This window comes from Neofelis nebulosa, chromosome 12 (genome assembly GCF_028018385.1).
Source record: "Neofelis nebulosa isolate mNeoNeb1 chromosome 12, mNeoNeb1.pri, whole genome shotgun sequence".
NCBI lineage: Eukaryota > Metazoa > Chordata > Mammalia > Carnivora > Felidae > Neofelis > Neofelis nebulosa.
In genome coordinates this window covers 19,897,558-19,912,510 of record NC_080793.1, presented here as the reverse complement: position 1 = coordinate 19,912,510, position 14,953 = coordinate 19,897,558, and the positions used below count along the sequence as shown (strand labels likewise).

The window sequence follows — 14,953 nt, the reverse complement described above, 5'->3', positions numbered from 1 at the left end:
AGATACCAAAATCTTTTAAAGCTTAGTTCTTTTCATCAATCTATAAGTTATGGAACATTCAGTCTAAGACAATTGAAGGAAAACCGGAACAAATTTCGCAGGACTGTAATGAAAAATGGGAGCTATGAAGGAAGGACCAGAAACAGTCCCACTTTGGCAGGGTGTGTAGAGAGATCAGGTTCTCAAATTATCAAAATTGACCTAAACTCTACTTCATTAAAAAAATTCATGAGCAACATATACCATCAATATGGTATTTTCTACAAAATGTGCAATGGCAGACTGTCTGTAAACACTGATTTCCTAAAATAAGAAGTGTCCTCCTTCATTTCTTCTGTTTTTACAACAAATCTTACCATTTCCTCCAAAGAAAGTCAATTTCTTGAGACAGTTTGCCTCTACAGTGGGTACCTATAATTGCTTGTAGTTTTAGTATTCTGAGCAGTTTCAGAGGGAACAGGTGTTAAGAACATTTCTACATTGTGTTCCTCTGCTCCGTGTTTTTTGTGACATCCTAAGTTCTTCCAAGCAGTGCTCAGGAGTGAGCTTTGTCTTGTGGGCTTTAATTAGCTCTGAGGAGCTAAGCCTGGTCTTCTGTCTTGCTCCTTCCCATATGCACCTTGGCTTCTGAAACTTAGCTCCTTGTTGAGAAAGCTCTTGGCAATGGAGGAGGCCCCAGAGATCTCTGGAACATTTGCACTGAGAATATAGAACCTTACAATCTGGTCAGAAGACCTTGAAGACACGGTAACACGTTGTGCAGATCTGTTATCAGATTTCCTTATCACTTCCTTCTTTGATACGTCTCTGGCCCAGCAAAATTTAAATCTTAATTTCTTAATGCTAATAGCTCCTCTCTCTTTTTTTGGCCCACACGAGTCCGGAAAGTTTTGAGATGATGGCTGAACACATTTTCTCTTAAAAGCCAAATTATTTCTGAGAGTTTTAAGTTCCTGTTTCTTTTCACCCTCTTTCTACATGATAGATGTACTTTTCTTTTTTTCTTCTCAACTAATTTATTACTTTATCCTCAAGGCTCTCTCTCTGGGGAAAACCGAACATAAGTCAGAAAGGAAAGGGGATGAAGAGAAATCCACTTACCTTCTTCTGAACTACCAACACCATGATGGTTGCCACAGCAAAGACGAGACACAAAGCCAGCACGGTCGTGGTGAAATAGAAGTAACCACGACTCGTGGTTCCCAAGTGGCTGGCGACGGAGCCTTCTGGCACATGCATGGCTGTGTCTTGAGAAGGGGCCACTCGGTTGAGTGCTTGCTGCAGCCGTGGGTCCATTCTTATATAGTCTTCCCACAGCACACCCTATCTCTCCTCATCTCATTCGGTTCTGGGCCCATCTCTGTTCCAAGAAGGATTCTCCCCCTGCATCCTGGATCATGTGACTTGGAAAAAAACCTTCACCGGCTGCCACACGAAGAAACTCTTCTCTGGGGGCGTGAGGCGAAAGGCGGCAGCAAGGGTAGGGGAGAGGCTCATTTTTCATTGCCAGGGATGAATTTGAGTGCAGAGAGACTGTAGCTACAGAGAAGGTGGTTGATGTCAGAGGGCGAGTAGGAAAATGACGGTTTCCCTACTCCGGGGTGTGTGTGTGTGTGTGTGTGCACAAAGCAACTTCTGTTTCATTTAGACTCAGCCACAAAACGTCTTCCTGCTTGAGAAGCTGCACATTCTCTTCAGTGAGGCCTGCAGCTCAGAAGACCTCCGCAGAAAATGTGTCTCTGCTGGGCCTCAGAGAAGCTGGAGTCCTTGGACTGGAGTATAATGACTCCAAAGGGTTCAGTTTGATGCTATCAGCTTCTCCTGAAATCTGGAAATGCCGCCAGATATCTGGGAAGAAAGGACCCATAATAGTGGAGATTTATCCAAAGGGGACAAGTCCGTGGCAGCATGAAATGTGGAGACAAGTTCAAAGAGAGCAGGAATATGGAAACACTGATCTTTTAAACAAAAATTGCTGCTGACTGGATTGGGATGTGTCAAGCTTGCATATAAACCTGGGATTGAAAAAAAAATCACAGAAAGGGGAAGGACTGGTGGTGAGGGTGGGGGTGGGGAAGTGCCCCGGTGCAGATGGTGGGGGGCGTGTTCTGGGTGCTGTGTGTGTGCGTGGCGCTGGGCGCGTGGTCTGTGCATGCCGCGCATGTGTGGTGTGCACATATGGTGTGTCGTGCACGTTGTGTGTGTGTGGTGTGTGTGGTGTGTGGCGTATGTGTGCATGTGACTGCTACAGCTGAGCCTCTACTATCTCAGGCACAGTGCTTTTGCTAGAAGTGCTCTACACATTGCGTCACTCCGCCCTCACCTCTGCCCTCTGACGCAGCTACGATTTCCTTTTTATGGATGGGAAAACTGAGGATCAGAGAGCATGCAAACTGTCTCCACCGAAGTGGCAAATGTTGATCAGTGAGATCACCTGGGTGCAGGGCCATACTTGTATGGCCCACGCTAAAGCATTCAATCATCACTGTGCTTGAAGACAGAAAACTTGAGCCCTTGTCTCAGCCCTGCCCGCTATTGACCTTGGGTCCTTGTGCAGGTCCTATGCCCCTCCCCTCCCCCCCCCCCACCCCCCCATGCCTTGACATACACATCACATGAGATAGTCTAGTAAGGGAAATCCATGAATGGGGATAGACTTGGCAAAGGTGTTGGCCCATCCTGGTTAAACATTCCCAGTGGTCCCCTGGGGCTGAGTCTAGACTCCGGACCGCTATAATAGATTCTCTGGGGGACAGAGCTGTCACATCTGCAGTTACTAATGATCTCCATTTCAACACCCCATTTAAAATATGAATCACTGCATAGCTGGTGCCTCCAGATGTAGCTCTTTGAATACTTCATTCGGAAGTACCCAGTTCTCTGTAGCGCCCGCCCTCCCCTGCCTTTCTGCTCATTTTTGGCTGCAGTATATCTCTGAGAGCCAGCAGAAATCCCAGATCCTCATAAGGAAACGTCTTGTATCCAAAGCCCAGCTTGGATTATTACCACTGCCACAATTGAAGACTTGTGAGCAGAAAAACCCAGACGTCTGAGCATCACCTGCATTGGGTCAGGCTCTAGGGATTGGCCTGAATATTCCTCCCCCGTGAATCTATAAAATCACAGATCCTGGAGATAGAAGAGTCATCAAGAGGTAAATTATTTTCTTGGGCCAACTCGAATGGTATAAAGTATACCTATTTTGCAATTGAGGAAGCTGATGACCCCTGGGCCCCAAGTCGGGCCTGGTTTTGGGAGAAGTGGGTGCACCTGTTCATCTGGTTTGGTCACTGAGGTAGGAATGAAGCAAGCCAGTGTCCTCAGGGTGCATGCCCAGGTGATCTGGTGAGACAGCTGTGTCCAGTGGTGGGCACGGGCAGCGAGCGGGTAGCGGGGGGCTCCATAACCTGCCAGGCACTGCTGAGAACAGAGCCCTCCCTTGGCTTGTCTTCAGTCTCTTTGATGAAAGTGGAAAACTTCTGATTATGGAATGAAAGCTGTAGGTGTTGAAAAATAAAAAAGCTGTGCTTGAAGTGCAGGTCTTCCTGAAGGCCCGTGGGGCTGAGAAGGGCAGCGGAAAAAAATGTTTGTCTTACAGTTACACGTTTTGCATATAGTACAATGTCCTGAGAGGGAAGGCTGACAAGGGGGAAAAAAATCATCCTTTGTTTTGACTCAGAACCTTCTGAGCAGTTGAGATTTTCAGATCCGTTTGCCTCTCCAGCAGCTTGTGAGCCCGATCTCACTGCTGTCCCCATGCCTCTCCACCACACGCAAGCTTGCAACCTTCCCTGGTTCCCATCCCGCTGGTCTCAACCCCTCTGGCTGCCCAGCTGCTCTAGACTCTAGTTGGGCCAACCTGATGGTCTCATCCCTTGTGCTGCTTGGCTTCTCTCTCCTTTCCATTTGGCCACCCAATGTACAAATGGAAAGAGCTTTCATAGAGTTTCTTGCTGAGTGACTTTCAAATCCATTCTGGAAGCTAAACTGTACAGGGAGCATAGAAATGTAAGAAAGCAGAGCTATTCTGGCTGATGCAGGGGCAACAAGACTCAGGGGGAGGGCTGGGCCCAGCATGCTCATTTACCTTTTAACAGCCTGGGGTACCTCCAGGATGGAACAAAATTTGTGAACTTGTGATTTAGCTCAAAACCCTTATTCCTCAAATCAGGAAACTGAGGCAGAGAGGTGGAGATGAGCTGAGGGGGTTCATACGGAGAGACATAAAGTCATGTGCTTGTTCTCATCCCCTCCCTGCTAATATTCCAACCAGCTTGCCAGGCTCCTCCCCCTGCCGCTGCTTCAGATCCTTCCTGCCTCTGCCACCTGCCTCCACCTCCCAGGGAAGCCTGCCCAGGTCTCCCACTCCTGCCAACAACCTCTCTTCAGAATACTCCATGGTCCTGCCACACAACATTATATCCAATTATCTACTTGTTTTGACCTCTGCCAAGTGTGGGAACATGTGTGACTTTTGCATTTGGCATAATAAGGCTCAGGGTTCTTGAGGGCAGTCTTCTCCAGATTCCTTGCCTCCCACCCTGCACTATTTGGTGTTGGACCTTTGTATGATCAACCCTCAGTCAATGCTTGTGTTGATATTGTGTTTATGGAAAGAGAAGGTTCTAGAAGTTTGGCTTATACAAAGGAATTGTGTGATGGCATATTTGTCTGTCACTTCTCAATGGTTCTGCATTTCCCTGTCCTTCTCCGGGGTTACTTGGCTGCCCATTAGCCTTTATGTTCCAGCATGGCCCCACGAGAGTCACCACCAGCCTCCTTTCAGCCTGTAGTTAGTTGCTGAGGTATGGCTGTAGCATCTGAGACTTAGTGGACAAACAGAACTAATCTCTCATCCCTTCAAGAAAGAACCGCATTTTGGAGAGATGAAGAGGAACCAGCTATAGGACTGCCCACCCCCACCCCGCCCCATCGTTTCCCTGTATAAAGAACTGTGAGATCTCTATCATACAGACCCAAAGTGTGGTACCTTGGCCAACACTAGTGGAATTTGGTGGTGCAGATTCTTAGGCTCCATCCTAGACCTACTCAATCAGAAACTCAGTCTGGGGTCCAGAAATCTGTTTTAACAAGTATCCCAGGGAATTGAAATTCCTGAAACCATTTGGAAATCATTGGTTTAGGAAAATAGTCTGTCTAAATTCTGGGAAGCGTCTATAAGGGATCATCGGGTCTAAGCTCTGGCCTCTGAGCAGATGGAGTCCTATCCCCATTATGCAGATGAGAAAACCAAGGCATAGAAAAATTAGCGATCAGGGTCATGTCATTGAAGAATGTTGACATGAAGATTCATTTTTCTGTCTTTTGATTGAGTCCACTTTCTAAACTCAAATATGGCTGTAGGCTGTAAAAATACTATTGCAGACAGAAATATATTTGTAATATTTATCTAAAGTTATCTTGTGGTGATCACTGTATGTGGTAGAAAGAAATATTTTTAAAAACTATTAGTATATGTGAGAGAAGGGCAAACTCTTCCAGGGTATTTTCAAGCAATAAAACACGCAAGAAGGATCTTGTCCCATTAACTGGACAGCCCTCTGTTTTGCAGGGGTTAACATGAGTAGATTGGACATAGGTGTTGGCCAGAGTGACACTGCACTGAGAGAATCTAGTGACTGAAGACACGGTGGATGTGGAAGGTTTAGGGTCACAGAAAACTACGGTCATGGGTCAAATCAGCCTGCTGCCTATTTTTATAAATAAAGTTTTACTGAAAAACGGTCATGCCCATTTGTTCATGCGTCCCTATAGCTGTGTTTGCATTACAATGGCAGAGTTGAATAGTTGCAACAGAGGCCTTATAGCCCACAAAATCTAAAATATTACTACTTAGCCCTTTCCTGAAAAAGTTTGCTGACCCCTGATTTAGAGTATTAAAATAAACTCAACTGAAGGCAGTATTACAAAAGAAGGGATTTGAAGAAAAGAACAGAAATGTGTTTCCTCAGACTCCTCCATAAAATCTGCACTTATGTTAATATTACTAACTCATGTTTTCATGTGAAAAGTTTCTTTCTTGGGATTCACTAATTGTAAAGCAGCTAGATACCCTCATTTGCGTGTGACCAAGTAGACTATTGGAGAGGGCACGGGAGCTGAAAGAGAGGCATGGCAGAAGAGATTTGGAAAATATGTAGACAGGTATACTTTCAGCATTGGGAATATGTGTGTGTGTTCATGCATGATATGTAATATCCATATATATGAATATATACATCACATGCACACACACATGTTATTCCTGCCCACTTCAAAAAGGTTTTGAGGCAAGTTAAATGCACAGATATATAAGAACTGAAGCCATTAAAACAAGGCTAAAGGTAGGAGCCAAGATGTAAAGTAGAGTAAAGCAAAAGGAGTAAGAGATTAAGAAACCCAGGCGGATGACAGTTTTCAGCGGTTGAACACAACATGTATACTTCAGAGCTTCTTGGTAACCAGGGCAAAGAAGAAAACATACTGGGTTGCATAACTCTCTTTGATCGTAAAAAGCAGATGAGTTCAAAAGGAAAAATGGACCTTTTGCTGCTTGTATAGGTGCTTTGAAATATATAGCATATTCTGAAATGCCTGATGGTAATCTATGAATTTAATGCATGGCATCACAATGAATCAGGATAAGAGCCAACCTTAACAAGTGAAAATACTAGAATATTTTAAAAGAAACATAGTCTTATGATTTTCAGTGATGCAGAACTAGCAATAAACAAACACTAGGGCAGTGGAGAATTCAAGGCAAAAACAAAACAAAACAACAAAAAAGAACATCACTTTCCTGGCATCTAGGGGCTTCCAGGAGAGCTGAAGGACTAGAAGACTCCTAGGTTAGATGGTCCTTAAGAAATCTGTTGTCATCTAGAGAAGAGAGGAGAATCTGCATTTTTTTGCAAAGCTGGGAAAAGATATTTCCATATCAATAAAACATAGGTGAGGAGAGACAGGATGACTTATTCTACGGTGCGTCACCCATTGGGCGTTTGAGGGCACTACTATGAGCTAGGCAGTGTCCTACAGCATTGAACACCACATGTCATCCCTGACTTTGCGAGGCTTACAATCAGGAGAGTGAGATGGGCAATTAAATATGTAATTACAATACAATGTAATTGATATTAACACCAGATAATTCAGGGCATTCTATGTGCATGGTGGGAAAACCCAAGCTCATCTATCATTCTCCAGGGAGGCTTCCTTGAGGTGACATATTTGATGTGTATATTAGTTTAATGAATAAATACCCACTCAAACTGTACTAGGTCATTTCACTCCCTTCCTCTTCCAGTTTAAAATCTTGCAGCATCCATCCTTGTCTGTGGAGTCCTGGTCACGTTTTCTTGCATGGCCTCCCTGGCCCTCTCCTAAGACTCATTTTCAGGCTCTGATCCCACCAAAAGCCTGGCTCCACTCCACATACACTGTTTATTCTGAACCCCTACCTTACTAATCTCTTCCCTGACTCTGCTTTCATGCAGGCAGCATCCTCACCACTACATCAAATGCCCTTTCTTACATCCCTTGCTCTGGCAATTCAAAACATATTTTTTGAAGTTGCTGTTCAAATATTGTCCCTTCTCTGAGCGCCCACCCCTGACTTTCAGAAAGAAATCTATCTCTCTTTGCTCCTTAGGATTTCAGAGCACACTTCTACCTCTTGTCAATAATGATGACAGTAATAGTTTTATGATTACACCCACCACCTACATTTTGTGAGCTCATATTGTGTGCCAAGCATGTTACATTTATAGTTTCACTTAATTTGCACAATTATCTCATGAGTGCTCTTATTCCCCTTTGGCAGGTAAGACAACTAAGGCTTGGAGCTGCCAAATGGTCGTTCCAAGGTCGTATTGATACTGAGTGATAGAGCTGGCATTCTGAGCCAGGGCTGCCTGACTACAGAACAAATTGCTATAAGCACCATGAGACCCTATTGCCTGTATTCTAGGTAGCTACCTATAGCTCTGTCTCCCCACCTGCACCGTAATCACTTTGAGAACACAGCATGTCCCTGGAGTAAATAAACAGCTTGCATGTGTCCACACCTAGCATGCTCCCGATAAAGGTTTAAATTGTATATTTACCTAATAAATCCAATTCAAATACCTAACACTGCGAAAAACACCATTTGTTTTAAGACTCCGTGCCATTTTCCTAAATGAAGTCTAAATATGAGCTTGTTTCAGAGAAGAGATCCCAGGCCTGATCCTTTCCCTGACACCTCCCCTCTTGCTGCCTTCCATTCTACAAACTCCTCTTTCCCTACTCTGGTCCTTGCCCCTAAGTGTAAGGGCACACATATGTCTCAAAATAAAAGCAGATGGAACTGACACATAGATGTCTAAGGAAATTAGTATCTTCTTGGAACAGTGACTGGAATATAATTGGTGGGCAAAGAAATCAACAAACAAAAGTTATTTGGAAAAAAAGGAGAAATAGAAAGAGGGGGGTAGGGGGGAGAAAGAGAAATTTGGAAACTTTTCAGAAGTTTAGGATCTGTTTCATTTGAAGAGAAGAATGGCTCACTTCTGAGTTACTCAGACTTCTTTTATGTAGAATACAACCTCTATCCTCTGGTTGTGCTAGATTTATGGACTTGGTTGGGGGTTGAGGTTAACACTGAAAGATGTCCTAAAGTGTTGTTTCCTGATGTTAGCAAAATCAGGAAATGACCTTTTCTTTTCTCTTTAAAGTGGGCTAGCTTTTCTTTTCTTTTCTTTTTTTTTATTTCTAAGAAATTTGAAGTTCAATGGGTCCTGCTTTTGAAGTAAAAATTGATTTATTCCCTGAGTAAACCATCTTAAGTTAAACAGATGTGTTAGCTGTGCAGTGGCACATATTTGCAGTTGTGAAGCAAAAAGCAGAGGAGAAAACATGTTGACCACAACAGAATGCACCAATTCACTTTTTGTGGCTGTTATCTTTACTGGGAAGGAGAACAAAAAAGTCCCAACATAACCTTGGCTTCTTAACATCAAACTTTCAGCTGTACAAAGAAAGGGGCTTATTGTTAGACTGAAAGAACAAAATGTGAGTGTCCTAAGAGGGATGATCAATGAGAGGGCACACAAAAGGTGTTAACGAATGGAAAAATGTGTGGAGCACCTCAATGGGAAATGTGCCCTCAGTGAAGACGTAGTGGAGTATGCATGGGGGGAGAAGGGTTCAGAGCATTGTCTTGTAAATACAGGCCTGACTTCACATCTCTCCCACCTCCTTCTACTCAAGCAAACATTTGCTGAGCACTCACTGTGAAGTAAATGCTTGAAACTTTTTGGAGGGGGTCTACTTTGCCCCCCATCTCATTTGTCATTGGCAATGGGACAGCAATCGTTTTCCCTTTCTGCGTGGTTAAAGTGTTGATATTGTTTAAACACCTTAGAATACCTCCTGGTGCATGGTGAGCACTCAGTTTACATTTGTCGAAGGGATCGGGACTCTTCCTTTTGTTGGCTTGAAGTGTTAGACACCAATCTGGATACATAAACTACTGAATTTATCTAGGCAACCAAACTCCTCCTCCATCATCCCGGGTCAAATCATCAAAGACCTCACTCCCCCTTTGCATTCTCCCTTTGTCTCCCCTCCCAAGCTCTTTCCCTCCATCTTTGCTCATTTGTTCTTATTTTTTTTTTTTTTTTTTTTTAAATTTTTTTTTTTCAATGTTTTTTATTTATTTTTGGGACAGAGAGACACAGAGCATGAACGGGGGAGGGGCAGAGAGAGAGGGAGACACAGAATTGGAAACAGGCTCCAGGCTCCGAGCTGTCAGCACAGAGCCCGACGCGGGGCTCGAACTCACAGACGCGAGATCGTGACCTGGCTGAAGTCGGCCGCTTAACCGACTGCGCCACCCAGGCGCCCCTCATTTGTTCTTATTTTTGCCTTCCTTCTTCTATTCCCTCCTGCAACTTCCCAGCTGCAATTTTGCTAAGCATATTTACTCTTTTATTTTCATGTTATATATGTTTATGTTTGTCCCAAATTATTTACAATGAATATGTGTTGCTTTTGGTACAGAAGGGTACTAGAAACAACCTAGAATCTGTACGCAGAGGGGAGACCACAAGCAATATTGTGGGGCAATACTGCACATATAATGTTGTTTTCTGTTTTAATATATGTAGTTTCTTATAGGTCATAGGAAAATCATTATTTCCTTGTCTGAATATCATGTACTACCTTTCACTACCTCTTTCTAGGGAATGTGGAATATATAAGAATTAAAATTAAATTTCTACCTCTGAAACCGGCCCACAGAGTGGTTGACACAGCCCTGTGTGCCCTTTTCTCCTTCCTCTGTGAAGTTGCTTTCTGGGATATCCCATTCTGTCCCTCACATCAGAAAATGTGAGTATGGCTGACAAATAGCCGGACAAGCTGGAAACCCTCAATGGGAACTGAAAGAGCATAAGGTATCAGCCCAAGGAGCTCATCCTTCTGTTTGGTCAAACCTTAGAAGATGAGACCCCTGTCCTTAAGGGACTGGCACTCAGACATGGAATGTCAAAGTACTCTTGGCACTGAACTCCTGTTGTGAGATCCTGTCTTTGGTTTCCCTGTGAATGTCCCTTAAAGGAGAGGGCTGAACAAAACTGGCTTCTACCCCTGAGGTCATATGGGTTTGCCTTTCTTTCCTCTTTCTCTTGCTTTAATGTGATAGCATTTTGGGGGGAGAGGAATTTGGAGGGGGTCTACTTGGCCCCCTGTCTCATTTGTCATTGGCAATGGGACAGCAATTGTTTTCCCTTTCAGTGTGGTTAAAGGGTTGATATTGTTTAAAACACCCTAGAACACCTGTTGTGAGTGTTTAAAAATTAATACATTTAGAACATTGTGGAAGCTATTGTCTCGGCTGCATTGGGATTGAAGGCTAATTGATTAATTGTAAATTAAATAGAAGGATCTAACCTCTCTTACTTGTAATCAGTAATTTTGTGATTACAAGCAAAAACTAGAAACAAAAAGAGGAAAATATGCATGGATATTGATTTGACCTGGGGATGAGTAAGAGTGGCAGAAATTAGCTTGTGTCCACTGTTATGCCCCTTCTGAGTGACCACCAGTTCTGATCCTGGGTTCATCTATTATACCACTCCCTCTTAACCTTCATGCCGAGGAATTGCCTGTGGATCTTGTGAAAATGTTGATTCTAATTCAGTAGGTCTGGGGTAGGGCTGATTGCATTTTTAACAAGTTCCAGGTCCTGCTGATGTTGTCTCTCTAAGGGTCATTATTTGCATAGAGTAGATAACCAAACCCACATGTTCCCTAAGAAGGACACAGCAGAGGAAACACAGCAGGCCAAGACCATAGCACCAAGAGAGTCTCCTAAGTGGTCATCTTCATGGCAGTCTACGGTCTATTTTCCTTCTCCCCCCAACAACACAGGTGTCCTCATAATGAGACTATACCATTGGGTATAGGGGCCACTCTGTTTTAAAAACCTCAAACTCTGTTGGAACCAATATCTGTTTTCACAGCTTCCAAAGTCCCAAATCTATGGCTTTCCACCAGGTATTTAGGCACAGTTTGCCCCATATAGAGGCTGTTTATTAATCAGAGGTCATTGCCCCCATTAGCCATGTCATCCCACCTTTATCAGGGGATACTGCTTTGAGGTTAAACCGTAGTCATTTTCCCAAAGAGAAGGCAAAAGCATTTTGGTAAACCTTCACTCATACTTACCTATTTGTTTTTGTTTCTGAGCACATAAGATCACCACGAAGTCTACAATGACTGTAGATAAGGTGGGCCATATGACTAGTTTAAAGCAATGAAATATGATGAGGAGTTATGAGTTGGTATATTTCTCTGAGCTCTTTCTCAGCTAATGAGCTGTGTGCAGGAGATCCAGGAAAGCACTCCAGGAAACGGTGTGGGGGATGGTAGAGTCTCAGCTTGGAGATGTCAGGTAAGAGTTGCTATATATTGTGTGTAATATATAACTAGCTTAACTTATAATTTATTGTCTAAACCAGGATGCCTTAGAGGCCAAAGGGACTCTTATATTAATAATTACACTGAATTACACTGGGAAAATGGGTCTAACTGGGCACTGTCCTAGCCCAAACCATATACATATGGTCATTCTAGGTATAATCCATTTTGTCGCCCCAAAAATTCTTTAGTAAAACAGTGTGCTTTACCACCAGTTCCAGAGGTTGTTTATGTGTGGGAGAGAAGCATATATGAACTACTGAGTCCAGTCAGTAAGTAATTTGCAAAATCAAGGACCATACATGATGATATATTCATGTCTCTGTATAATGGATGAAAAATTCAGATCCAGAGAGATGACTTTTCGATGTCATATTATAAGCTGATGTCAAACTCTTGGTTTCTTTATTTCCTTTTTTTTTTTTTCTCACTCTGCCTCTTTGTATTAGTCAGGATACTATTAGGATAGGCAGCAGGAACAAATTAGCCCTGAAATATCAGGAACTTAAGAAAACAAAAATGTATTTCTCATTTACATGAAGTCTGTCAGGGAATGGGTAACCTTTGTGGTCTCCAAATTGGCTATGGAGAGGGAAGAGAGTGTGGGAGACTGCACATGGAATATTCTATAGTTCATGCCTGGGAGTGGCTTATACCACAACTGCCTGAATTATATTGGCTAGAACTAGCCATATGACCCCAATCTAAGAACAGGGGAGGCTGGAAAATGCAGTGTTTCTGTGTGTCCAGGAAGAAGAAATAGTGTGGTAAACATAAGCATTTTCTTCATACACTCTCTCAGAACTAATCTTTACCAGTTGGCTCTAACAATTGTAAGAGAAACTATATAAAGAAGATTGAGGGCCTCTTGATTGCAGCAGAGTACCACACCCTCCTGTCCTCCACAGGAGACTGTATTAGTCTGCTCAGACTGCTATAACAAAATACCATAGACAAGGCGGTTTAAACAGCCAACGTTTATTTCTTACAGCTCTGGAGGTTAGGAAGTCCAAGATAGGGTGCAACCACAGTTGGGTTCTGGTGAGAGTTCCCTTCCTGTATTGAAGATGGCTGCCTTCTTACTGTATCTCATGTAGCCAAGAGAAGGAAAGCAAGCTCTCTGGTCTCTTCTTATGAATGCACTAATCCCATCATGAGGATGCCACCCTCATGACCTCGTCTAAACCTCATTACCTCTCAAGGCCTCATTTCCAAAGACATTCACATTAGGGGTTGGGCATCAACATATGAATTTGGGGAAGAGATAAAAATTCAGTCCGTAACAGACACCTTGTGCCATTTTCTGCTTGTACTCAGGATGTTATATGATTGGAAGTATGGATACTTGGGTTCTGGTCCACCTGTGACTCTGGGAACTTGAATCTCTGGTCATTTGGCTTCTTGATACATCCATTCCCTCAAATACTTACTTTTAAAACTCTTGAAATAATGAATATGAAGGAAATGTGTGGAAAATTATGGTGATTATAGTGCCATAGTCAGAGAAGGAGATGATGTCCGTTCATCTCATTTAATTTGTATTTTGACCACTAAGTGTGAAACATTTTCCTAGAAACTAGAGATAGAGTGGAGACCAATAAATTTGCTTGCTACATAAATTCTGTTTCTTTTTCTTCCTTCCTTTCTCTTTCTTTCTTTCTTTCTTTCTTTCTTTCTTTCTTTCTTTCTTCTTTTTTTTCTTTCTGCCTAGTCATGGACATATATATTCTTTTTATGATTATTTGAATCTCATCTAATTATGGGTTGTAATTAGGTAGCCAGTCACAGGAATGAGCATGATTGGGATACTCAACTTAATCTGGGGGACATAAAGTCTTCCTGAGCTAGTAATGTTTGATAACAGATCTGAAGATTAATTTGGGAGTAATTTCTAATGATAATGATGATTACATTTTTATCAAGATCATGGGACGCCTGGCTGGTTTAGTTGGAGGAGCATGCGGCTCTTGATCTTGGGGTGGTGAATTTGAGCCCCACATTGAATGTAGAGTTTACTAAAGCAAGCAAACAAACAAACAAACAAGATCATACTATGTGCCAGGAGCTGTTTAACGTGTCTTATGTATACTATCTTAATTACATTATTATCCCGATGAGTCCTCATAACCACTCTATGATCTAGGTATAAATATTAGTCTATTTTTGCAGAATTAGTTGGAGAAAAGAGGGATGCATCTCCCAGTGAAAGGGAGCAGCAAACATGAAAGTCCTGTGGTTGGAGAGAACATGGCACATGACACATTTGAGGAACTGAAAGAAAGATGAAGTATTTGAAATCATACTGTGTAAAATGCCCTAAGGAAGAAGACTTTCTCCCTCCTCGACAAAGCTCGAATGTGTTGGGGGACAGAAGAGAGAAGCAAATGTAGACATTTGTGGCTGGGTGTGAAATTCAGCTGTCTATAAAATACACTTCCCATGTAATACAAACTTAAGTTGAATTTGATTTAAAAGTTTTGTATCTGTATTCCTCATAATATTACCATAAGAGCTCATAGAAATCTAGGCTTTTGGGAGATGCATGAAAACCTAAGACCAGGAGGAGAGACTGGAGGGTTTGCTAGCACTTTCCTTCTCTTGAAGCTATAAATTGGTTTTGGGAGCTGCCAAGGTTTTGCTGGAAATAGAGTTCAACAAGGAATGCTTGCACTTGACCTTATTTAAACGTGCAGTGTGGACTAGGGTAGAGAACAATTCAGTATAACACAACGATAGCTTATCTAGTCTGGCTCAGAGTGTTTTCACAGCAGGTTAATAGGAAAGACTTTTTTTCTTCTCTTCTTAGAAAATGATCAACTTTTTTCTGAAGTTAGAGTTTGATTTTCTATGCTAGGCAGCATTTTGTTTTCATTGAATTGACTTTGATGTGAAATTTCCTGGCATTTCTTAATTCTGTAGAGGAGGTTTCTCCCTTTGAAACTGAGATGTGTACGTGTCTAATTACATGTATTACTATGTCTGACTGATCTGC

The 14,953-nt window shown here is 42.6% G+C and overlaps 1 protein-coding gene and 1 long non-coding RNA gene across 2 annotated transcripts in view; one reads left to right on the top strand and one right to left on the bottom strand.

Annotated features, from left to right (window-relative positions):
* TNFSF8 (TNF superfamily member 8) overlaps positions 1–1,817 on the bottom strand; it is a 35,565-nt gene extending 33,748 nt beyond the window's left edge. The window contains exon 1 of the mRNA XM_058694377.1: positions 1,102–1,817. Within this exon, the coding sequence (XP_058550360.1) occupies positions 1,102–1,296 (195 nt within the window). The 5' untranslated portion in view covers positions 1,297–1,817. The remainder of the gene's footprint in view (positions 1–1,101) is intronic.
* LOC131491439 (uncharacterized) overlaps positions 1–14,953 on the top strand; it is a 96,772-nt gene that overhangs the window by 14,614 nt on the left and 67,205 nt on the right. The window lies entirely within an intron of this gene.